This window comes from Erythranthe guttata, chromosome 10 (genome assembly GCF_056151865.1).
Source record: "Erythranthe guttata isolate IM_541 chromosome 10, IM_541, whole genome shotgun sequence".
NCBI classification, from domain to species: Eukaryota; Viridiplantae; Streptophyta; class Magnoliopsida; order Lamiales; family Phrymaceae; genus Erythranthe; species Erythranthe guttata.
In genome coordinates, this window is record NC_142542.1 from 9,753,131 (window position 1) to 9,780,884 (window position 27,754).

General features: G+C 37.5%; 1 protein-coding gene across 1 annotated transcript; it reads right to left on the bottom strand.

Moving 5' to 3' along the window:
• Positions 1-23,535: 23,535 nt before the first annotated feature.
• Positions 23,536-27,045, bottom strand: LOC105966467 (DEAD-box ATP-dependent RNA helicase 52C). Its single transcript, XM_012991023.2, has 6 exons — positions 26,245-27,045; positions 25,926-26,009; positions 25,092-25,334; positions 24,783-24,950; positions 24,271-24,387; positions 23,536-24,174 (listed from the first exon to the last, which is right to left on the bottom strand). The coding sequence occupies exons 1-6, from the start codon at positions 26,830-26,832 to the stop codon at positions 23,665-23,667; spliced, it is 1,710 nt and encodes a 569-aa protein (XP_012846477.2). The 5' UTR covers positions 26,833-27,045; the 3' UTR covers positions 23,536-23,664.
• Positions 27,046-27,754: the final 709 nt, after the last annotated feature.

Sequence of the window (27,754 nt, forward strand, 5' to 3'; positions counted from 1 at the left end):
GATTTGTTTCCCCTAATCATTAAATCGGTTCCAATGTCTGTTGTTTTGTTGTTCGAGTTTCCAAAGATCATTTATTTATTGTCGATTTTGAACACTTCCTCTCCTGGATATTATTCTTCGGCGACATTAGCATGTTCCCAAAGCATTTTTAGTCCTAGTTTGGTTTTGATGTATGATGTTTGATGACTTTGATATTGGAATTGGGAAAAAAGTTTATTGTATTATTCTTAGTGATGTTGTAGTATATGCCATATGCAATAATGGTATTCCTATTGCATTTGGATGGTGTTGAAACAAAGTATTGGAAGTACTAGTAGTGGAACTTTATAGTACGTTGTATTTGTTATAATTGTAATTATGTGTATGTAGTTGCAGGAATATGTCCTTTGCTATAGAGCTAACAATATTATTGGTCACCTGTACTCGTACTTTTATATTGAAAACATTGCCCATATATTTTGATGAATTGAACTTACCTGTTGAACACATGGTACGATATTTTGTTATGAATTGAGTTTATATGGTTGAGTTGGCCACAAATTAATATAAATAATATAAGCGTACCATAGATGAACAACAACTACTTTCTAGTTTATTTGAAGATACTGTGTCAATTCCATTCCAGACATTTACTTCACATGTGTATTCACTGTACTTACGTGTTTCACACATCAGACTATAGTTTGTGATGAATTGAGTTGTACTGATTTCCTTGATACTCTTAATGATCAATTAGTATGGGAGATGCATAAATTATGTGTTGGATGTGTATTTTAAGGTTGGTGAGCATTATTGTTGTGTTCGGAGTACAAAATGCCATAAATATGTTGAATTTCATACATGATACTCATATAAGTGTACAAGATACCATAAATGTGTTGGATTTGTTACATGATACTCATATAAGTGTATAAGGCTCATTCATGTGTAGAGCTATTATATTCCTCAAATTTTGCCATAATCTATGTTGATCAACTCCTACATCGTCTCATTTCATGTTAATAGTCTTAAAATGAAGAAATGCGTCTTAAAATGATATTACATGGATGCATTGTCCCCACAATAATATAAAGAATATAATAGTACAATATGAGTGGACAACATTGTTAGAGTAGGTGACTAACAAGTCAACTTGTGGTTGTGGTCTTTCCATTTATTCTTGTAATAAATAATCATTTTTCGTATTAATGATAAAAAAAAACACCTTGGCATTCTATATCTTTGTCTCTTTGTCTCAAACATAGATATAATCCTTACAGTTATTACAAGTACTAATAATTGATTTTTAGGATCATGAGATATTTACTTTAGTATTATAACTGTTAAACGTGTTCCAAGTCGAAGGGTTACGCCACCAATGAGGATATCGGCATTTTCCATTAAGAGACTAGCACTAGGTGTATGTGTACTGCATCTCATCAGTGAACAGTATTGTGATATCTGTTGGGATTCGGGCACGCGTACGCAGCGGAAAACAAATATTTTTATGCGAATTAAACGAGTTTAAAACACATAAGCACATTCCCGATAATATTAATCAATTAATTGCGTACCTTTGCGCTTCCAGCGAAATTAAATAACAACATATATGCTAATTAATTTAACCGAATTTAAATCAATTAACATGCTCGCGTTTAAACCAAATAACATGCTCGCAATGATTTAAAACGATTACACATAATCACATAAAATCATACGAAAGCAAACATGAATATATAGTGTTTAAACGTAAACGAAACAAGAACTTCGAGTTCGTGTGTTTACCTCTTGAAGCGTGAGGTAGGAGCGCTAAGCAAGTCGAGATTGCTACGGAAACCAATCCGTACAATCGGGGCAGCAGCGGTGCAGCGGCAGCAGCGGTGACACGGCCACGGCGGCGCGTGAATCTCACGCGCGGTCTTCCGGGGCGGCGCATGGGGTAGCGTGCGGCTTCGGCTCGTGCGCTGCTCCTCGATTCTTCGATCTTCGATCTTCCTCCTCTCGGATTTCACCTCGTATACTTTGATCTACTAAACACGTGGCACTAGACACGTAATAGTTAGAAATAACGGAAGAAAAAGAGAAGGAAAGAAACTACCGAAACAATCGGCCGACGAACGATCGATTCCGGTGAAGTTCCGGCGACGGCGCCGGTGACGGCCGCGGGGAGAGGGCGAGAGAGAGAGGGAGAACGGCTGCTAGGGTTAGGGTTTTCACTTGTTTTGTGCAAGACCTATAAATCTTGTATTTATAGTGTCTTGCATAAAACCCTAGCGGGCTTAAGTTGGACCGTGCCCAACAGCTTAAGTTCGATAGTACTTTTACTTGCTCGTTTCTCTCAATCCAATGACCGAAAAATTGCAACGATTACATTTTCGGAATCATTATAAAGTCCTCGTCATTACGAGTGTCAATTCTCATTTTCCAACTTTCTAAAAGTGGAAACCCTAGTTCAGTGCACTTTCTAAATTTGGAAACTTCCCGATTTAGAAAGTCCACTACAACGTTCGCCTATTCTTTTCCTTTTCTTATTCTCATTCGTAATTCCAAATTACGAATGTTGGACTCAATCGTATTGACTTCCAATCATGCAAAGATAAACTATTTTATCTCTGACCGTTTATTCAAAGATCTCATGTGCACGAGCAGTGTGACCCTCGATGGTTCAGGTGTAAGCTAGCCGTGGGCCCACAACTCTTTGTGGTCAAAACTCGTCCCTTAGAGTTACGATTAAGATGAAGCTCGTTTCACCTTAATCACCCAACGAATCAAGATTGGCGTCTAGCAACTACGCGTCATGATTCCCTAGATACAAATGAAGTGCCTGCAAGAACCTTCAGATATAGTTAACGTACAGTACGGTCCCTTCGATGCATATGTCCCGATCGAACTAGAGGCATTGGTTCATCGAGACCTCTTTATATGTTCAATGACGGTGCGATCGTTCTAAGTGTTGTAATCCTTACGTGCATGACTTAGAGAATCGAATTCTCTAATCATCACTTAGTTAGCTCTGGCCAGAGACTTAGAATGATTACAAACTTTCAGAATACACAGGACATCCAAGACTATTCTAGCGATCGAATCCCCGACTACAATGCACAGACCTCCCACTAGATTTCGGACTGCACGAACACTGGCCCTTGGGATGGTCCTCGGTGGAACTCAGGGACAGGTCACGATACAGCTGGTCCTCTAGTGAAGTCACGGTGATGTCTAGGTCATAAGGACTAATGGTGCACAACTATACCATAGATATCTCTACTCGATTATTGGGAACCACTTAGAGATTTCTAGGGTGAGGGAGTTCAGTGAACTCGTCAACTTACGAGCACCCACTTATGGATGCCGATATCACAATACCGTTTACTGATGAGATGCAGTACACATACACTAAGTGCTAGTCTTAATGGGAAAGGCCGATATCCTCATTAGTGGCGTAACCCTTCGACTAGGAACACGTTTAACAGTTATAATACTTAAGTAAATATCTCACGATCCTAACGATCAATTACTAGTACTTGTAATAACTGTAAGGACTATATCTATGCTTGTGACAAAGGGACAAAGATATAGAATGCCAAGGTGTTTTATCATTAATACGAATAAAGGTTCGTTTATAACAATAATAAATATGAAAGACCATAGCCACACGTTGGCTTGTTGGTCACCTACTCTAACAATCTCCCACTTGACCTAAAGCCAACTACCCATAAACCGCAATCCAATCGACTCTCGATGTTTCTCATGGACCGATCTTGGTAAAGGCTTCGTGAAGGGGTCTGCAACATTCTCTTCCGAGGTGACTCGTTCTACCTTAACTTCACCTCTATCAATGATCTCTCGGATCACGTGATACTTCCTCAGAATATGCTTCGACTTCTGATGAGATCGCGGCTCTTTAGCTTGTGCCACGGCTCCGGCGTTATCACAGTACAACGGTACTGGATCACTAGCATCAGGAATGACACCCAACTCTTGGATGAATTTCCTTATCCAAGTCCCTTCCTTTGCAGCTTCGGATGCTGCAATGTATTCCGCTTCGGTAGTGGAATCAGCCGTCGTGTTTTTCTTGGAACTCTTCCAACACACGGCACCACCATTAAGCGTGAATATAAATCCAGAATTCGACTTTGAGTCGTCCACGTCCGATTGACAACTAGAGTCGGTAAAACCCTCTAATTTCAATTCGGCACCCCCATAGACCAAAAATATATCCTTAGTCCTTCGCAAGTACTTGAGGATATCTTTCACGGCTTTCCAGTGAGCCGGGCCGGGGTTAGACTGATATCTGCTTGTGACACTCACAGCATACGCAATATCGGGTCTCGTACATAGCATGCCATACATTATGCTTCCTATGGCAGAAGCATAGGGCGTCCTTTTCATCTCCTCGACTTCACTAGGTGTTTGCGGACACATAGATTTCGAGAGACGAACCCCATGGGACATTGGCAAGAATCCCTTCTTGGATTCTTCCATGCTAAACCGTTTGATAACGGTGTCTATGTACAGGCTTTGGGATAAACCAAGCATCTTTTTCGCTCTATCTCTATAGATGCGTATTCCTAATACATAAGATGCTTCTCCCAAATCCTTCATTGAGAAACGTGTGGACAACCATGCTTTCGTTTGCTACAACATTCCTACATCATTCCCAATGAGCAGAATGTCATCAACGTAAAGCACTAAAAATATCACTGCCCTCCCACTAACCTTCTTGTATACACAAGGTTCCTCCGGATTCTTCTCAAAATCAAACTCTTTGATAGTTGAGTCGAACCTAATGTTCAAACTTCGGGATGCTTGTTTCAATCCATAAATGGATCGCTGGAGCTTGCAAACCTTTTGCTCACTTCCAGAAGATATGAAGCCTTCCGGCTGCGCCATGTAAATTTCTTCCTCAATATCTCCATTAAGGAAGGCGGTCTTCACATCCATTTGCCATATCTCGTAGTCGTACCACGCAGCTATGGCCAGCAAGATCCTAATGGACTTCAGCATCGCGACTGGCGAAAAGGTTTCCTCATAGTCAACACCTTGCCTTTGAGTGTATCCTTTCGCTACCAATCTAGCTTTATAGGTCGACACCTTTCCATCCACTCCAATTTTCTTCTTATAGATCCACTTGCAGCCTATAGGAACAATTTCTTAAGGTGGATCTACCAAGGTCCACACCTTGTTGGAGTACATGGAGTCCATTTCGGATTTCATGGCAGTTAGCCAATGTCCCATCTCCGCATCCGATACGGCCTCATTGTATGTTCTTGGATCTCGTCCAAGATCAACATGATTTTCATCATTTTCGAAGAGGAATAACCTATCCGGCATTTTCCGAACTCTTTCGGATCTATGTACCGTGGGTTCAGGAGGTATATTAGTGGTTTGTTGTATTGGTTCGATTACTTGTTCTTGCGTTTGAACTTCATTTTGTGGTTCTTGAACTACTTCAAGTTCCATCATGCTGCCCTTTCTATCGGATAGAAACTCCCTTTCCAAAAAGGTGGCATTTCTTGAAACAAACGTCTTTGCTTCTTTGACATAATAAAACTCGTATCCCATTGAGTCTTCGGGATATCCCACAAAATAGCACAAGTCGGATTTACTATCCAACTTATCTCCCACTAACCGCTTCACATAAGCGGGACAACCCCATATCCTAATATGTTTGTAGTTGGGTTTCCGGGAATGCCAAAGTTCATACGGTGTGGATTTAACTGCTTTGGTGTTAACTCTATTCAGCAAATACGCGGCAGTACGAAGTGCATGACCCCACAAGTATGTCGGTAAGTTCGTGAACCCCATCATTGATCGAACCATTGGGACTGTATCCCATTTTCTTTTAGATAGTCAATGAACTCGATGCTCAAGTATTCTCCACCACGATCGGATCGCAGCTTCTTAATACTTCGTCCGAGTTGCTTTTCCACTTCGTGTCTAAAATCTTTGAACCTTTCAAATGTTTCAGACTTGTACTTCATCAAGTACACATACCCATACCTAGAATAATCGTCGGTAAAGGTAGCGAAGTATTTATATCCACCCTTCGCACTAACACTTAGTGGACCACATACGTCTGTATGGACCAAATCCAAAAGACCCTCGGCTCGTTCCATTTTCCCTTTGTAGGGTGATTTGGTCATTTTCCCTTTAAGGCAAGATTCACAAGTTTGCAGTGATTTCACGTCCTCCAAAGAGAACAATCCTTCACTGACAAAATCGTTCATCCTTCTTAAAGAGACATGACCTAATCTAGCGTGCCAAAGTTGTGCGGGGTTTTGATCTATCTCCTTACGTTTTGCTGATATAACATTAATAGGTATTTCATTTGGATTTAGTTCATATAAGTTGTTTAATAGTCGTCCTTTGCAAATCAAATTCTCATTCTTTTGTATAATGCAAATTGAATTTCCAAAAACAAAAGTAAAACCTTCAATATCTAATACAGGAATAGAAATAAGGTTTCTAATGAGGGACGGAACAAATAAACAATCGTTCAAAACAATAGGAAAACTAGAATCCAAAACATTTAAGTAAATTGTGCCAATGGCTTCAGCAGCAACTCTTGCTCCATTCCCCATCCTTAGGAAGGTCTCACCCGCTCTAAGTCTTCGACTTCTTGTCATTATCTGCAAATCATTGCACAAGTGTGAGCCACAGCCCGTATCCAATACCCAAGAAGAAGAGTTGACAGAAAAATTTACGTCAATGAAATACGTACCCTTTTCAGAACCTTTCTGCTTCAGGTAAGCCTTGCAATTGCGGCGCCAATGTCCTTTCTTTCCACAGTGATGGCAAGCATCATCAACTTGTTTGCTAACCTTTGCTTTGGGGCCCCCACTACCTTCACCCACTTCGAACTTGCTGTTTGTGAAGGGAACTCTTTCCTTTCTCTTCTTTTGGAAAGAACTCTTCTTTCCAGAAGTAGCAGCAATGAGAACAGACTTCTCTTTCTTAATGGTGGACTCGAAGCTGACCAACATGTTCATTAACTCATCCAAGGGAGGATCTAGTTTGTTCATGTTGAAGTTCACTATGAACGATTCATAGGAACTAGGGAGAGATAACAGGATCAAATCCAACGAGAGCTCGGCCGGGAGGGTGACATCAAGATTCACTAGCTTTTCAAGGAGAGTGATCATTTTGAGACAGTGCTCGTGGACCGAAGTCCCTTCGCGCAGTCTTGCCGTGATCAACTCCTTTGTAGCAGCGTACCTCGATCCCCTAATATTCTCACTATACATGCTATCGAGATGAGCCTTTATATCGAAAGCATGCAAGTGAGACTCATATTTTCTCGCAAGCGCGGGCTCCATGGCGGCTATCATATAGCACCTAGCATGAGTGTCATCTTTCTTCCAAACTTCATAAGTTTCCTTCTCAGCATCAGTCGCTGTGTCAGGTATAGTGGCGGGAAGTCTCTCGTTCAAAACATAGAGACGCCCCTCAACGGTTAGTACAAGCTTAAGACTACGCAACCAATCTAGGTAATTAGGGCCATTGAGTTTATTGTCGAGGATTGACATTATGGGATTCTTAGACATGATTATCTGAGACATATAGAGAAGAGGATTATTAGAGATTCGCGTTAAATGATTGTTACAATTAAATGTTTGGACTTATGTTATTTAATTGTTCTCCCACTAATTTTATCGAGTTCCACTTCCCTCTAGTAGACAAACGAGAAAACTGAATTTTCTTAATGGGCTTTAGGTCCAATAGACAAATATAACCCGTAGTTAATCTAGCCCGATCATATTTGCCCAAAGGTAGATCACAATCAATCATATCCACAATATGACCCTAAATTAATTTTCCTCACACTTGATAATGACCTAAGTTAATCTCGCGAATATCAAAATCGTCGTGTGTCAAGTCTAACCTACCAATCAAAGATGCTCATAGAACTTGATTATGCCAAACTAATGCAGTCCCTAGTTAATCTAGCCGACCACGTTAATTCAACATAACTTTTTTCTATGGCTACCTTCATCGCTATGTCAATTGAATTACAGCTTACTCTACCATAGCACTCCCCGCTAACACGGCTTACTGCACTATAGTAAAGGGCTACACATAATCCAACCGTTGGCAGAAGGAAAGAAATAACTCAACAGATTGGATTTTTCTTTATAGCTTGAAATGATTCTTAATTAAATTAAGAATGAGGGATTTTTATTAAAATGTTTTATCTCATCGGAAGGTTTGGATTGGTCTATGTGATTCCTACATCTATGTTCTCTAAAGGTATATGGAAGCGCATATTGTCCTAAGAGGAACATACGACCTAATTATATAATTAATTACATTAATTAATTATCGAGTTTTTCAAAATAATTATAGAACCTCAACTAGCATAAATCATTCAAATAATGTTGAGGTACTACTAATTAAGTTGAATCATAATCAAAATTATGAATGTGTTCTATTAATTGAAATCAATTTAACAATTTAAATTAATTAATTAATCTAACTGATACGAACCCCGTAGAACTTGTTACGGGACCCAATAATCTTATGCGGAAGCAAGATTGCAACATTAAAAAACAAAGATTCAAAGGGTGGAACCGCGACCCGTTGCCTATAAAGAGGCAAGAACCTTGGTATGTGAAGACGCCACAATCGATTGTGAAAGATCGATTGATAAGTCGGGGTGAACAAACGGAATCCACCGATATGTTCGAAGAGTTCTTAAATAACCAAAGAGAATATTCTCAATTAAATCATCAAAATTCGTCCTATAAAATAAGCCAAATTGGCAACCTATTTATAAGGTCTAAAAAGACTCCTTTTTCACAAGGAAAAGGACTCCTACCTAAACTATAATAAGGAAACTTATAAATAAGCAAATCCTAAACATAAAAGACTCTAAAATAATAAAAACATAATAAATCCTAAATTAAAAACGTGCATAAATAAATTAAATAACTTGATCTTCAAGTCGGCTTCTCGATCACCCTTCTTAACTCGCGACATTGGGCTGTGCACGTGCATGCAATTAAAGCTCAATTTCGACACTGTTCCACTTCGAATATCTCTTCGCTCGAAACATGAAAGTTGTAGATCTTTCCGTTAGCTTTCCGAATCATTTTGAATCAGCTCAAATGGACTTCAGATGCGAGAGTTATAACTCGAATGGTAAACTCTGCCAGAATAGGCGAGAATCTCGGATGCATGAAATTCGACTTGTCCAACGAATTCTTCTCTTTCTTTTCTTCCAATTCCAAACCACTGACTCCTCAAATGCCTGATTCGAGCCTTTATTCTTCAATCCCGACACGAACGGCTCCATTAATATCACTCGCTTTCTCTTCTTCCAATTCTTTGTCTTGGAGCTTGTGCGGGTCGTATCATTCTCCCCCTCTTTAAAAGGATTCGTCCTCGAATCCGGACAAATATGACAAGGAGTATGAACAAAATCGATATCATAATCGATCTCTCTGTTCGGTAGCAAACTTACACATCTCTGTACCACATCGCAGAAAACACCATCTTGCAGCCATTGGAATGTGTACGGACATGGATATTTTGTAGCTTGAAGTTCCAATGCGTTCAACCTCTGTATAGAGAATGATTGAAGCATCTCTCTAGGCATCGCCATCTCATCAACATTCACACTGAAAGTCTTCACTTTGGTCAGCTCGGCATTAACCTCGATGCATGGCTGGATCATATCATTCTCCACCTCTTCAAAAGGATTCGTCCTCGAATCCGAACCTTCAATTTCTTCTTTAAGCGGTGGCGCGGGTTCGCAATTTTCTTCTCCCTTGGACTCGACCTCAACATTCTCACTTAACTTTTCATCAATCAGCGGTTTATCACTTGCTAGATCGGCTACAATGTTCTGATTCTCAAAAGCTTGACGAGTATCTTCCTTTCCAAGTGACGATAAAGAATCACCCTTTCTCTTCAATTCCTCGTAGTCCGACCGCAAATTCATGAATGGCTTATCCAAACAATCTGAAGCGACATGACTAAAACCCAAACACCAAAAACATTTAGTATCATGAATTGAACGAGATTGAGAAGAATAATAACCTCTTTCTTTAGTCTCGTATGGAGGATCGAACGTGGCCTCTCTCGGTATTGATTCCCTATCTCGGTTGGATGAAGAGTTCCACCGTGATTTTCGACTCGACGATCTCCTTTCTTTTAACTCAGTAGCATAGGATGAATGAACTGAGTACTTACTTGATCTAGGATAATCATCTAACTCTCGCTCGTAATAATCGGAATAACCTCGTCTTGGTCGATCGAACTGAGCCCCTCGCCGCAAATAAGCATCTCTTGGTGTTGTTGCAGTCACACCATATCTTACATCACCATAAACCTCCTTATCACGATGGGGTAGAACCGGTTGGTGAACATCACGTCGTAGGTATGGCCCTCGAACATGTTGATCTTTGTTTAGTTCCTTTAGTTGGGTAACAATTCCTTCCATCCGATCTTGGAGTTCCTGGAATCGTTTTGCCATTGACGACTTCCTACGCTGCTCAATTCTTTCTTCTTTATAACCGGCCTTCTCGGACATGATCAATTTTTTTTTTTGACACTAATAAACCCTAACTCGGGCTGTAAAGAACTCTAAACAAGAATAAAATTCGACTTTTTTTTTTTTTTTTTGACACGAACAAACCCTAACTTGGCTGAAAAGAAATCTAAACAAAAAATAAATATTCGAATTTTTTGTATACTTTTTTTTTTTTACGAACACTCTAAACAACACAACTCAAGAAAAGATGAGATATACTAGAAGACACAACAAAAAATAAAGATAGGTGAAACCTGTTTTGGATGTTGGCTCTGATACCAACTGATACGAACCCCGTAGAACTTGTTACGGGACCCAATAATCTTATGCGGAAGCAAGATCGAAACATCCAAAAACAAAGATTCAAAGGGTGGAACCGCGACCCGTTGCCTATAAAGAGGCAAGAACCTTGGTATGTGAAGACGCCACAATCGATTGTGAAAGAATAATCTTATGCGGAAGCAAGATCGAAACATCCAAAAACAAAGATTCAAAGGGTGGAACCGCGACCCGTTGCCTATAAAGAGGCAAGAACCTTGGTATGTGAAGACGCCACAATCGATTGTGAAAGATCGATTGATAAGTCGTGGTGAACAAACGGAATCCACCGATATGTTCGAAGAGTTCTTAAAGAACCAAAGAGAATATTCTCAATTAAATCATCAAAATTCGTCCTATAAAATAAGCCAAATTGGCAACCTATTTATAAGGTCTAAAAAGACTCCTTTTTCACAAGGAAAAGGACTCATACCTAAACTATAATAAGGAAACTTATAAATAAGCAAATCCTAAACATAAAAGACTCTAAAATAATAAAAACATAATAAATCCTAAATTAAAAACGTGCATAAATAAATTAAATAACTTGATCTTCAAGTCGGCTTCTCGATCACCCTTCTTAACTCGCGACATTGGGCTGTGCACGTGCATGCAATTAAAGCTCAATTTCGACACTGTTCCACTTCGAATATCTCTTCGCTCGAAACATGAAAGTTGTAGATCTTTCCGTTAGCTTTCCGAATCATTTTGAATCAGCTCAAATGGACTTCAGATGCGAGAGTTATAATTCGAATGGTAAACTCTGCCAGAATAGGCGAGAATCTCGGATGCATGAAATTCGACTTGTCCAACGAATTCTTCTCTTTCTTTTCTTCCAATTCCAAACCACTGACTCCTCAAATGCCTGATTCGAGCCTTTATTCTTCAATCCCGACACGAACGGCTCCATTAATATCACTCGCTTTCTCTTCTTCCAATTCTTTGTCTCGGAGCTTGTGCGGGTCGTATCATTCTCCCCCTCTTTAAAAGGATTCGTCCTCGAATCCGGACAAATATGACAAGGAGTATGAACAAAATCGATATCATAATCGATCTCTCTGTTCGGTAGCAAACTTACACATCTCTGTACCACATCGCAGAAAACACCATCTTGCAGCCATTGGAATGTGTACGGACATGGATATTTTGTAGCTTGAAGTTCCAATGCGTTCAACCTCTGTATAGAGAATGATTGAAGCATCTCTCTAGGCACCGCCATCTCATCAACATTCACACTGAAAGTCTTCACTTTGGTCAGCTCGGCATTAACCTCGATGCATGGCTGGATCATATCATTCTCCACCTCTTCAAAAGGATTCGTCCTCGAATCCGAACCTTCAATTTCTTCTTTAAGCGGTGGCGCGGGTTCGCAATTTTCTTCTCCGTTGGACTCGACCTCAACATTCTCACTTAACTTTTCCTCAATCAGCGGTTTATCACTTGCTAGATCGGCTACAATGTTCTGATTCTCAAAAGCTTGACGAGTATCTTCCTTTCCAAGTGACGATAAAGAATCACCCTTTCTCTTCAATTCCTCGTAGTCCGACCGCAAATTCATGAATGGTTTATCCAAACAATCTGAAGCGCCATGACCAAAACCCAAACACCAAAAACATTTAGTATCATGAATTGAACGAGATTGAGAAGAATAATAACCTCTTTCTTTAGTCTCGTATGGAGGATCGAACGTGGCCTCTCTCGGTATTGATTCCCTATCTCGGTTGGATGAAGAGTTCCACCGTGATTTTCGACTCGACGATCTCCTTTCTTTTAACTCAGTAGCATAGGATGAATGAACTGAGTACTTACTTGATCTAGGATAATCATCTAACTCTCGCTCGTAATAATCGGAATAACCTCGTATACTTTGATCTACTAAACACGTGGCACTAGACACGTAATAGTTAGAAAAACGGAAGAAAAAGAGAACGAAAGAAACTACCGAAACAATCGGCCGACGAACGGCCGATTCCGGTGAAGTTCCGGCGACGGCGCCGGTGACGGCCGCGGGGAGAGGGCGAGAGAGAGAGGGAGAACGGCTGCTAGGGTTAGGGTTTTCACTTGTTTTGTGCAAGACCTATAAATCTTGTATTTATAGTGTCTTGCATAAAACCCTAGCGGGCTTAAGTTGGACCGGGCCCAACAGCTTAAGTTCGATAGTACTTTTACTTGCTCGTTTCTCTCAATCCAATGACCGAAAAATTGCAACGATTACATTTTCGGAATCATTATAAAGTCCTCGTCATTACGAGTGTCAATTCTCATTTTCCAACTTTCTAAAAGAGGAAACCCTAGTTCAGTGCACTTTCTAAATTTGGAAACTTCCCGATTTAGAAAGTCCACTACAACGTTCGCCTATTCTTTTCCTTTTCTTATTCTCATTCGTAATTCCAAATAACGAATGTTGGACTCAATCGTATTGACTTCCAATCATGCAAAGATAAACTATTTTATCTCTGACCGTTTATTCAAAGATCTCATGTGCACGAGCAGTGTGACCCTCGATGGTTCAGGTGTAAGCTAGCCGTGGGCCCACAACTCTTTGTGGTCAAAACTCGTCCCGTAGAGTTACGATTAAGATGAAGCTCGTTTCACCTTAATCACCCAACGAATCAAGATTGGCGTCTAGCAACTACGCGTCATGATTCCCTAGATACAAATGAAGTGCCTGCAAGAACCTTCAGATATAGTTAACGTACAGTACAGTCCCTTCGATGCATATGTCCCGATCGAACTAGAGGCATTGGTTCATCGAGACCTCTTTATATGTTCAATGACGGTGCGATCGTTCTAAGTGTTGTAATCCTTACGTGCATGACTTAGATAATCGAATTCTCTAATCATCACTTAGTCAGCTTTGGCCAGAGACTTAGAATGATTACAAACTTTCAGAACACACAGGACATCCAAGACTATTCTAGCGATCGAATCCCCGACTACAATGCACAGACCTCCCACTAGATTTCGGACTGCACGAACACTGGCCCTTGGGATGGTCCTCGGTGGAACTCAGGGACAGGTCACGATACAGCTGGTCCTCTAGTGAAGTCACGGTGATGTCTAGGTCATAAGGACTAATGGTGCACAACTATACCATAGATATCTCTACTCGATTATTGGGAACCACTTAGAGATTTCTAGGGTGAGGGAGTTCAGTGAACTCGTCAACTTACGAGCACCCATTTATGCATGCCGATATCACAATACCGTTTACTGATGAGATGCAGTACACATACACTAAGTGCTAGTCTTAATGGGAAAGGCCGATATCCTCATTAGTGGCGTAACCCTTCGACTAGGAACACGTTTAACAGTTATAATACTTAAGTAAATATCTCACGATCCTAACGATCAATTACTAGTACTTGTAATAACTGTAAGGACTATATCTATGCTTGTGACAAAGGGACAAAGATATAGAATGCCAAGGTGTTTTATCATTAATACGAATAAAGGTTCGTTTATTACAATAATAAATATGAAAGACCACAGCCACACGTTGGCTTGTTGGTCACCTACTCTAACAATATCGGCGTGCATAAGTGGGTGCTTGTAAGTTGACGAGTTCACTGAACTCCCTCACCCTAAAATCTCCAAGTGATTTTCAATAATAAAGTAGAGATATCTATGGTATAGTAGTACACCATTAGTCCTTATGTCCTAGACATTACCGTGACTTCACTAGAGGACCAGCTGTATCGAGACCTGTCCTGAGTTCCACCGAGGATCGCCCCAATGGCCAGTGTTTGTGCAGTCCAAAATCTAGTGGGAGGTCTGTGCATTGTAGTCGGAGATTCGATGACTAGAATAGTCTTGGATGTCCTGTGTGTTCTCATAGTGGGAGGTATGTGCATTGTAGTCCACACGCGCCGTCGCTGCCAGCGCGTCCGCCGCCGTCGCTACACCGCCGCCGCTCCCGACTGCACGGATTGGTTTCCGTGGCAGTTTGCTTCGATCCGAGTGCTTGCCTCATGCTTCAAAGAGGTAAATTTTCGGATTCAATATTCATTAGGTGTTAATTTAATTAGATTAAATTATATGTGTTTGTATTCGCAGTATATTTTTCGTGAATTTATATATGTTTCGTGTTGATATGAAATTCATGATTTACTGCGAGCATGATATGTGATTTGTTGTCGAATAAATTAATACGCATGATTGTTGTTTTTAATTATCGCTGGAAGCGCAAAGGTACGCAATTAATTGTTTTAATTCGAATCGAGCATGTGATTATGTGAATTAAATTGTTTATTTCACGTAAATTTTTTGTTTTCCGCTGCGTACACGTGCCCGATTCCCATCAAACATATACTTTATGACTAAACTCACAATACTCTATGCATGAATAACCCTACATTTACCAGTTTAGACATTGTACTTACTTGTGGAACAAAACATACTATATTTTGTGATGAATTGAGTTGCACCAATTTCCTTGACACTTTAATGATGAATTGGTATGGGAGATGCATAAGTTATGTTTTAGATGAGTATTTTAAGTTTGGTGAACATCAGTGTTACGTTTGGAGTAGACACGGCCATGGGCCTGTTTTGGGCCCGGAACGGCCCGTTGACGAACCGACCCAAACCGTTGACCGGTGAACCGGCCCGAAACCCGTGAACCAGCCAGTCGTCCCCGGGATGGGTCCGGGCCTATGAATTGGTGAACCGTGAACCGCCGAGCCGGCCCAGCGGTTCACCCAGATTTTTTTTATAAAAAAAAATCAAAAAAATTCAAAAAAGTTCAAAAAAAAAAAAAGCAAATAACGGCCAGTGAACCGGCCGTTATTTGCTATTTTTTTAAACCCCCCCACCCCCAAGTTCACATCAAACTAGCGCTGCCCCCCCCCCCCCCCCCCCCCCCCCCCCCCCCCCATTTTTTCTTATAAGTACCCTTACATACCATTTTTTCCTATAAAATTAAGTTAAAGTCCTTTTATTTATTTCCTTTTGTTTTTTTCCTATTTAAAAGTAATTATTTTAATTTGTTTATCCATTAAGTATTTTTTTTAAATATATATATAAATATAATTTTCCGGGCCGACCCGGAACTGAATTGAACCGGCGGGCCTACCTGGCCCGTCGAACCGTACATATTACGGGCCGGTTCCGGTTCCGGAAAAAGTGAACCGTGAACCAGTATGAACCGGCCTGGAACCGGCCCATGGCCGTGTCTATTTTGGAGTCCAGAAATGTGTTTGATTTCCTACATGATATTCACATATAGTACAAGGTTTGTATGTAGACTAGTATTTTTCTCAAATATTACCATAATTGATGTTGATGGATTCACACATTATGTAATTAGTCATAAAATGAAGGAATGCCTTATAAAATGAGTTTATATTGTTGCATTGGTTCAAAATAATATCTATAAAGCAAGCGTACCATATAAACGGAGAACATCTACTTTTCTATTGAAAAAAAACGTACTATGTGAATGGACAACACGTACATCACCAATGTAATGCATTCATTTTTATGTAGAATAAATTGTACCATAATTATAATTAATTGAATTGTACCAATTTCATGATAAATTTAGTGATTAGTGAGTGTGAGAGGGACATAAAATATATTTCAAATGACTATTTTAAGACTGATGAACAATGGTGTTGCGTTTAGAGTTCAAAATGCCACAAAATGCTCGCATGATACTCACTTAGACAACACGTACTTCACTACTGAACCAAATATACTTGATTATAGACGTAAACGTACAATGTTAACGCGTTTATTGTACTACATGACTAGCAATACTAGTACTTTTCATCTCTTATTTCAACACCATCCAACCACACTAGCCATGCTATTGTTTAATACGACATATACTACTGCTGTCAGTTAAAACACAACATGTTTCAAAAAATAATACGAGAATCGTCTTTCTCAGATCCTATATCAAACCATCAACACCTTCTAAATATGGGAAAAAAAATCAAATTTTGTTTCTTTCCCTTCACCATTCTTTGAAAATGGGTCTCTTCATTTTGTTTTGTTCACGAGTTTTTTTCTTGCGCCTTTTCGTTTGTTGTTTGAAGAAAAATAACTGAAAATTGAGTTTTGAATTGGAACAGGCAAGGAAAGAAAAGAGAAAAGAGCAGTGTTCTAAATAGCGGCCGTGGCGGTCGATATATCGGCCGCCATATCGGTATCGGTTATAAACCTTTACGATTTTCTTGAGGCAGTTTGGAATATCGGTTTTTTACGGCGAGGCGGTTTGCGGCGGTTTTTTGGCGGGTCAAACCGATATATCGGTCAACAAATCGGTTTTTTTTTTTTTTTTTTTTTTTAAATGAAAATATGTTTTGATTTTTTGTTTTTCTCCAATTTTTTTAACTTTCAAAACCAAACCAAGTACTACCCCGCAATTTATGCTTTGTTGTGTTTATATTAATTGTTGATGCGAAAGACTTGCGTAGTATTTGTATTTCGTAAGAATCTTTTATTATACTAGGCAGGTGCACGTGTGTTGCACGTGTCATGTTATTATATAGGCAGGTGCACGTGTGTTGCACGTGTCTTGTTACCCACCAACCCTCCCATGCAATTCCATTGATTTATCAATAGGCACTTCATATATACTTTCTCTTATCTCCGTTTCTCCTTCGATCTTCTTGTTCCTCATTTGCTTTGTACATGATATGCGCATTCTAGTCATATATGAAGACTTTAATTTATAGTTGGAAGATCGATGAACCCGACAATTACAAGAGGTTTACGAACTTTATCAGGGTACGTGGAAAAAGCTACATTCGGCCTGGTGATCCAACTCTTAATATCGATTTAAGGAACACAAGATGGAACTTGAAAAAACTCAAGAATACTGCCAGAGAGACTAAATTATATTGATTGAATTTTAAAGGCCCTCAAGGCTCAAACCATTACCTAAGACCCTTGAGATTCTTGCATTTAATTTATTTTTCCTAAAGTAAAGAATACAAGTTTTATAGCCGAGTATATCAATATACAATATAATTATAAGAACTGCATTGAGATTGTTGGACTATTTGTTTTGTTGAATTCTAAATGCATGAATCCTATGAAGTTAACTATTACCGATCATTAGTGCATACAAATTGAATTACGTAATTGCCCTCGATTTTTTTTATCACTTTTAGTAATTAATTGATAGGGGGTTTGCAATACCCTTCAAATGGGAAATATTTTGAACTACATCCAATTGGTTTCAAAGACTTTTTTAATAACCAAAATTTCAATTTGAATTAGTGAGACCCCCTGATCAAACACGATAAGACTAAATTCTCCTATGTTTTCGTTTAAATTATGAGTATAGTACAATTGGAATCACTGTTACAGAAGAAATAAAGACAGTTGATTGTGGGCAAATATAGTCACATATAGTCACACTGGAGTCACTGTTACAATAGTCATATTCGATGATAGTTGACTTGGGCAAATATAGTCACATTCGACGTAGTTAACTTATCGAGAATATAGTCATATTCGACGTAGTAAACTTATCAAGAAAGAGGGAAAAAAAACCCAAATTATTTTTGATTAGTAAAAAATAAAATAAAAAATGCCAAAATACTATATGCAGTATAAATATGATAAATGTTGATCTGGAAGGGTTTATTGCTAAAGGCCCCTAATTAATAATTAATAATTAATAATTAATAATTAATTTAGCCAAGTCTTGGCATTTTCTCAAACCTTCAAGACCTTTGAGTAATCAATTTTTTTTCTCCACGGTCATTTTTCTCATGTTAGAAATGAAAATATTAATGGGATTTAATGTCAATAAAACATTTGGTTAATTCTTTTTTCTATGAATTCAACGAATGAACCAAATTATTCATTATTACTTATTATTATTAGAGGATATGAATCCTATGAAGTTAACTATTACCGATCATTAGTGCATACAAATTAAATTACATAATTGCCATCGATTTTTTTTTATCACTTTTAGTAATTAATTGATAGGGGGTTTGCAATACCCTTCAAATGGGAAATATTTTGAACTACATCCAATTGGTTTCAAAGACTTTTTTAATAACCAAAATTTCAATTTGAATTAGTGAGACCCCCTGATCAAACACGATAAGACTAAATTCTCCTATGTTTTCGTTTAAATTATGAGTATAGTACAATTGGAATCACTGTTACAGAAGAAATAAAGACAGTTGATTGTGGGCAAATATAGTCACATATAGTCACACTGGAGTCACTGTTACAATAGTCATATTCGATGATAGTTGACTTGGGCAAATATAGTCACATTCGACGTAGTTAACTTATCGAGAATATAGTCATATTCGACGTAGTAAACTTATCAAGAAAGAGGGAAAAAAAACCCAAATTATTTTTGATTAGTAAAAAATAAAATAAAAAATGCCAAAATACTATATGCAGTATAAATATGATAAATGTTGATCTGGAAGGGTTTATTGCTAAAGGCCCCTAATTAATAATTAATAATTAATAATTAATAATTAATTTAGCCAAGTCTTGGCATTTTCTCAAACCTTCAAGACCTTTGAGTAATCAATTTTTTTTCTCCACGATCATTTTTCTCATGTTAGAAATAAAAATATTAATGGGATTTAATGTCAATAAAACATTTGGTTAATTCTTTTTTCTATGAATTCAACGAATGAACCAAATTATTCATTATTACTTATTATTATTAGAGGATATGAATCCTATGAAGTTAACTATTACCGATCATTAGTGCATACAAATTGAATTACGTAATTGCCATCGATTTTTTTTATCACTTTTAGTAATTAATTGATAGGGGGTTTGCAATACCCTTCAAATGGGAAATATTTTGAACTACATCCAATTGGTTTCAAAGACTTTTTTAATAACCAAAATTTCAATTTGAATTAGTGAGACCCCCTGATCAAACACGATAAGACTAAATTCTCCTATGTTTTCGTTTAAATTATGAGTATAGTACAATTGGAATCACTGTTACAGAAGAAATAAAGACAGTTGATTGTGGGCAAATATAGTCACATATAGTCACACTGGAGTCACTGTTATAATAGTCATATTCGATGATAGTTGACTTGGGCAAATATAGTCACATTCGACGTAGTTAACTTATCGAGAATATAGTCATATTCGACGTAGTAAACTTATCAAGAAAGAGGGAAAAAAAACCCAAATTATTTTTGATTAGTAAAAAATAAAATAAAAAATGCCAAAATACTATATGCAGTATAAATATGATAAATGTTGATCTGGAAGGGTTTATTGCTAAAGGCCCCTAATTAATAATTAATAATTAATAATTAATAATTAATTTAGCCAAGTCTTGGCATTTTCTCAAACCTTCAAGACCTTTGAGTAATCAATTTTTTTTCTCCACGGTCATTTTTCTCATGTTAGAAATGAAAATATTAATGGGATTTAATGTCAATAAAACATTTGGTTAATTCTTTTTTCTATGAATTCAACGAATGAACCAAATTATTCATTATTACTTATTATTATTAGAGGATATGAATCCTATGAAGTTAACTATTACCGATCATTAGTGCATACAAATTGAATTACGTAATTGCCATCGATTTTTTTTTATCACTTTTAGTAATTAATTGATAGGGGGTTTGCAATACCATTCAAATGGGAAATATTTTGAACTACATCCAATTGGTTTCAAAGACTTTTTTAATAACCAAAATTTCAATTTGAATTAGTGAGACCCCCTGATCAAACACGATAAGACTAAATTCTCCTATGTTTTCGTTTAAATTATGAGTATAGTACAATTGGAATCACTGTTACAGAAGAAATAAAGACAGTTGATTGTGGGCAAATATAGTCACATATAGTCACACTGGAGTCACTGTTACAATAGTCATATTCGATGATAGTTGACTTGGGCAAATATAGTCACATTCGACGTAGTTAACTTATCGAGAATATAGTCATATTCGACGTAGTAAACTTATCAAGAAAGAGGGAAAAAAAACCCAAATTATTTTTGATTAGTAAAAAATAAAATAAAAAATGCCAAAATACTATATGCAGTATAAATATGATAAATGTTGATCTGGAAGGGTTTATTGCTAAAGGCCCCTAATTAATAATTAATAATTAATAATTAATAATTAATTTAGCCAAGTCTTGGCATTTTCTCAAACCTTCAAGACCTTTGAGTAATCAATTTTTTTTCTCCACGGTCATTTTTCTCATGTTAGAAATAAAAATATTAATGGGATTTAATGTCAATAAAACATTTGGTTAATTCTTTTTTCTATGAATTCAACGAATGAACCAAATTATTCATTATTACTTATTATTATTAGAGGATATATTAGTAAATAGCTTAATTGCCCTTATAATCCTATGTTTGAAGAGTATTTTGTAGGGTAATTTTGTCCATACAAAAAAGGGAAGAAACTTACTACCTATTCATACTTTTATAAGTAGTATAGATTATGATCTTACTATTTTTAATTTTTTGTTATTTATTAAGTAATTAGAATTATATAATAACATATGAATGATAGGATATAATTATGTTTAAATATTCTGTTATATATATTTTGAGTATTTACAAATATTTTTTTAGAAATATATTACACTAAATTTAAAAACCGATATATTTCCGATTTATCTCCGATAAATTACCGCCGCGCCGATTTATCGTGTGGCGGTCCCAAACCGCCACGTACCCGATAACCGCCTTTTAGAACCTTGGAAAAGAGAAAGAGAAAAAGAGGAAAGGGGAAAGAGAAAAGAAGGAAAAAATGAAGAGGGAGAAAAATTAAATGAAGAGAGAGACAGAGAGAGAAAGAGAAAAAAAATAATATAAAAATACAAACATAAGAACTGAACTGCATGTAAAACTCTGCATTAGGGACTGAACTGTCTATGAAACGTCTGTAGGGACTGATCCGCGCTTTAAGTTTGTATTTGAAAATGTATCTGGACTTACCCCAAAATTATATCCATTGTCATATACTTTTGCATGATAGTTTTTTGCAATGTTATCAGAACCGGACCGGACATTAAACCGGCGAGGCATTCGGGTCATGGTTGGACCGGTTCAACCGGGGTCAACCCGGGTTTTTTACTTTTTTATTTATTCTATTTATTTTTTAATTTTATATACACATAATTACATCCAAATAAAAATTTAAAACATTAAACAACATATACAAAACTTCACTTCAATCCAAAAAACTACCCATAATAATAATGTATCTCATCAAAATCATCCTCATGCCGCATCCCTTTTTTTCCTAATTGAAGTAGCTGAGGAAGCTTCTGCTTGTGACGAAATTGTATTACTCTCAAGCTCAGCCATAGTCTCTAATAAATTAAGGGGAAAAAAAAAAGACAAGTTAATATTTTCACGGTTGAATACGACACTCAAAAAATATTTCAATTAATTAATGAACGCAGATCAAATCATTAATGTCTTTTGCATTAAAATTATTTCTTGTACAATAGATATGGTATTAGAAAATAACATAATTTGATATATACGATATTAAATGGTGAAAAAACTACAAGTGTAAATATAAATTTTAAATTCACATCCAAGCAAAATTTGTTTGAAGAATTGAAATCTAAACAAAATTATTATCACATGATTAAACAAAAGAATTTAAAAATTGCACGATTCATCTACACGAAAGAGGGTACCGGCAGGTTGTGGGGGCAGCGGTGGCTGGCGGCGGCCGGCGATGGCTGGTGGTTTGCGACGGCCGGCGGTGGCTGGTCGTTTGCGGCGGTGGCTGACGGCTGGAGGATTGGGCGGCGGCTGGGTGCGGGAAAGGCAGAATAGGTACAGACTTGTCAAACAAGTCTGTTCATGTTTAACGTATTGTTAAATTCAATTTTTTTTTTATTTTTTTAAACCTAATAATCAAAACGACGTCGTTTTGATAAAAATATTAAAAAAAAAATATATATATATAAAACGCAGCGTTTAGGAATCGAACCCGGGTCGGCGGCCGATTCATCGGGTCCCGGGTTCCACCCGGTCAAACCGGGTTTCTGGTAGTTGACCCCGGTTTTGAGTTTATGTGGGTTTGGGGGTTAGACCGGACCAGTTTTCCGGCGGGTCGCGGTCGAACCGGTCGGACCGGCCGGTCCGGTCCGGTTCTAATAACATTGGTTTTTTGAACACTAATAAAATAAATATTAGAACGAATTTATCATTGACCGATAAGATTCGCTTCCCAGCAATAAAAAATGATTCTCGTTGGCCAATATTTGAAAATTAATTGGAATACACCAGACACACATTGTGGACGTCGACGTTGTTTGGTCCCAAGTGGATGGGACGAGAATGTTACTTGCGACCAGAGATGTACTGGTGACGGATCAGTTGAATTTATATTTTTCATATGAAATTAAAACCCTTTTCTTTCGCTTAATTCTAAATAGTCTCCAGTCTATAACAATAGAATTTAGATGCTCCCAATGCAAGAACTTTTTGAAATGACTCTTCTAAACAGGTATGAATTGAAAATCCACACCAATTCATGAAAAGATAATTACACTTAACAAGTATGAAATTTCTTATCAAATCCGCACTATTTGAAATATCTTAATAAAATTGTTGTTATGGATTTAAAATATCTCTGTCAAATCCAATCGTTTCCCACTAGACCATTGTTTAATTTTCAATTATGGTGCAACATATCTACTAAATTATAGATGATCATGCTACAAAATAGATAAATGAATTAAGTAACAAAACAAGAAATCCCCAATAACATCAAAAAGAAAAGCATTCCATTAATTGATAGTTCAACCAACATTCATTTACTTGGTCACTGTTGAGCAAATAACTTGGTCACTAATTAAGCTAGCAAAAAAACATAGTTACCAAAAAAAAGAGTCTAGTCCCAGCCGGTTGCAGTGATAGGACCATCATAGTTATAGCCATAGTACGCAGCAGGTGCATCATACGGAGCAACATCATAAGGAGCATAAGAAGAAGCATATGTCGGGTCCACATATGATGAGTCCGGGAGGGCATAGTTGTCATTGTAAGAATAATCTGGTGCAGCATATTTACCATAATGGGATTGGGATGATGTGTTGCTGTTGTTGTTATTGGCATATTGATCGAGCCACAGAGGAACTTCCTGGTTAGCTTGGTGCATGAGCTGGGCAAGCGGCTTAGCAAGAGGGGCATTCTTGTCACTGAAAAATGCAGTTGCCAAACCAGATTTACCAGCACGGCCAGTCCTTCCTATCCTGTGAACATAGTCATCAACAGCTCTGGGCAAGTCGTAATTTATGACATGAGCGACGTGAGGAATGTCAAGCCCACGTGCAGCCACATCTGTCGCCACTAGAATTGGAGTGCGTCCGCTTCTGAACAATTTCAGCGCTCTCTCTCTCTCCTATATACATATGCCAGTAGCACAGTTCATAAATAAATCACGAGTATGTATCTATATATATGATGAGGAATTTAAACAATATATACTAACTATTACCATTTGTATTTTGTCGCCATGAATGGCAGTTGAGGGAAAACCTTTGCTGCACAACCAGCGCTCGAGTGAGTCTGCTCCTCTCTTTGTCTCCACAAAGACTAGGGTCAAAGCATTGTTCTGTTGTGGGGAAACAACAATAATATACTTGCTCAGCAAACCAAATATGAGTAATAAATAATACTAATAATAAATTAACTGGTCGATGAGTTTTTCCAAGTATTAATAGATACTAGTTCAACTTGGTGGTCATCCAGTCTATGTGACACCAGAAACGGATATAAATTCACCAAAGTGAGCGGGGTATTTTTTTTTAATTTATTAGATCAGAAAGCTTCAACTTAATGAATATATGTGTACGTACATATTGGAAAGTATAAATTAGAAACGGAATATTATTTTTTCTTTCATTTTTTACAATACCAGTTACAAAGTATAAATTAGAAACGGAATATTACTTTAAGCAGTCCAATAGGTGATGGAAACAACACATTGATCCAACAATAAAGACATACCTGAGGGGTGGTGTTATTTGTCCTTTGGGAACGAAGAAGATTGACCAAATAGTCACGTTTGTCCATGTCAGCAACAAATTCAACTTTTTGAACAATCAGATCAGTACTTGAGCCCACCTTTCCAGCAGCAAGAAATATGAAGTTTGAGAGAAAATCCGATGCAAGCCTCTGCAAGAATATACAAAATCAAGATAATAGCTAAATGCTTGCGTGCGAGTGAGAGAGCTCTAGAGAGAGAGAGAGAGAGAGAGAGAGAGAGAGAGAGAGAGAGAGAGAGAGAGAGAGAGAGAGAGAGAGAGAGAGAGAGACCTGTATTTGATCAGGAAAAGTAGCACTAAAAAGCATAGTCTGCCTAGAACCAGGAGGAGGCATGTGCATTTGCTGAACAATCATACGAATTTGGCGTTCAAAGCCCATATCCAACATTCGGTCAGCCTCGTCAAGTGCCAAATACTTAACATTCCTAAGGGAAACTCTTCTTCTTTCAATCAAGTCCACCAACCGACCTGGTGTTGCCACCAATATGTCTACACCCTTCTCCAGATTTTGCAACTGTTTTTTTTATTTCAATACGCAAATATATACATGTTAAACTATACTGCAAATCAGGTCTTAATTCACCCTGAAATTTTATGTCCCACAATAGACACAATTCTAATTTCTTGCAGTAGACCACATCAACACTTTATCAGATATAAGTAAACACTTTAATTATCAAACAGCATATACGATAATAATGATCATGTCAGTTCTTTCAAAACAACTCAACAATCAACATACATACAAAGAGAGGTTGAAGGAATAAAATCAAGTTCTAATTACCCGTCTTGATATATAAAAGTTCAAGATATGCCTAACACAACTCCAAGATATATCCCATAAACCAGAGTATTCAAGTATCCATGATATTATTCATTGAAAAGTTTATTTCTGACATATTTTAAAAGTAATTAATAAGGACAAAGTAATATTATTATAGTGAGGCTCTTGTTCAGAGAAATAGATATTGTAAAGAGGACAAGGGGCATAATATTAAAATGAAGTTAAATTAAAACTTGTATAATATGAAGGAATATAGAAACCATGAATGAATTCATATGGATGTATGTAAAATATTAAGAAAAGAAGAATATAAAATCAAACCTGTAGAACAATAGGAGCCCCACCATAAGCAACGACAACTTTGACACCAGTCTGATACGAAAACTTCTTTGCTTCCTCGTGAATCTATACCATACAACAACAACAACTTAGTATCAAGGCTATTATTATACAAAATATTCAAATTCTATGTTCGTGTAGTACTAAATGCCAAAATAAGTGGGCATAGATCTTGAATATTTTAAAGGAAAATAATAATTGAAAAAATAGAAAAAAGAGACAAAGGGCAAGAACGGATCATAAACAAATACAATATAATAGGCAAAACCAAACACGTCGTTAATTCAGGATAGAAAGTGACCTGAGAAGCGAGCTCTCGTGTAGGAGCAAGAATGAGAGCCATGGGGAAAGCCGTAGCACTACTACCCCTGCTCCCAATGCCAGTAATAGTATTATTATTCTTATGAAGCAAAATGCTATTGATAATGGGGAAGCAGAAGGCTGCCGTTTTACCAGAACCAGTCTGTGCACACGCCATCAAATCCCTACCGGCCATGGCCACCGGAATAGCGTACCTCTGTATGGGTGTTGGGTTCACGTACTTACACCTCCTCACATTATCTCCCAACGCCTTCGTAGCGAACCCCATTTCATCAAATGACGTCACTGCTGGCGGTATGTCAACCCCACTCGCCTCCACCTCTGGCCCTGGCCCCACTTTCTTCGTTTTAATAATATTCTCTTCCAGTGCTTCTTCTTCTTCTTCTTCTTCCGTGACCTCCAGCTCGTCGAATTTCTCTGAGATATCAAATGGCCCAGCAGGTTTCGGGTACGGCGGCGGCGGAATGGTGACCGTGATCTTAGGCTGTGTACGGAGGTGCGGGGGGAGGTAAGTGGATCGTGTTGACCCGGCGCTGCTTGAATGAGTGAACCATGGAGGCGACGACATGACCTGATCAACTCACAAGGCAGGCTTGTAGAGAGAGAGAGAGAGAGAGAGAGAGAGGGGGAAATGGAAATTGTTCTTTTTACTTTTTTCTGGTTTTTGTGCTTTTATGGTTCAGAAGGGTTTAATGGGAAAGGAGAATAAAGAGGACAAAAACCAGCACTGATGCTACTAATTAAACACCCGTCTATACATACATGTATATATGTATGTGTTTGTACTATATATATATATATATATATATATATATATATATATATATATATATATATATATATATATATATATATATATATATATATATATATATATATAATTTGAAATTGCTGCTGCACTGCACTGCACTGCAGTGGGATGATGGTACTATTTCTAGTTTGAGTTGGTCTAATTTGTGTGGCATTATTGTGATTTAATAGGGGAGAGAGAGAGAGAGAATTGGGTACTATACCCAATGCAATGCGTATAGTGTGATTTCTCTTTTTCTTTTTTCTTTTTTCTTTTTTCTTTTTTCTTTTTTCTTTTTTCTTTTTTCTTTTTTCTTTTTTCTTTTTTTTTTTTGATAAGCCATTAAGTGTGTGTGATTAATGACATAGGGAATATTCGGTAATGATAATTGTGAATGGAAGTTCTAACGTTTATGGTTTCGATGGTGAAGATGAAAAGCCGAAAGCCCCTGCTGTTGCCCCTTTTGTTTTCTCAATTTAATTACTGTTCATTATGTTATAATTCCCTTTTTAGTTTTTTTACAAGAAATTATTCCATTTAAGTTCATATATAATAAATCTTATATATAAAAGAAAGAAACGTTGGGCAACCCTAGAAAAATCCTAATGGTATTTTGTAATTATTTATTTTCAATTTTTTTAATACTACTAATTTTTCACTATAATTTTTAACAATTATCGAAATTGAAACTAACCCGTGA

Coding starts and splice junctions, on each gene's coding strand:
- LOC105966467 (XM_012991023.2), bottom strand. CDS start 26,832: ATGTCGTCGCCTCCATGGTTCACTCATTCAAGCAGCGCCGGGTCAACA. Junction 26,010..26,244: donor CACGAGAGCTCGCTTCTCAG/GTCACTTTCTAT, acceptor TGTATGGTATAG/ATTCACGAGGAAGCAAAGAA. Junction 24,951..25,091: donor CTTTTCCTGATCAAATACAG/GTCTCTCTCTCT, acceptor ATATTCTTGCAG/AGGCTTGCATCGGATTTTCT.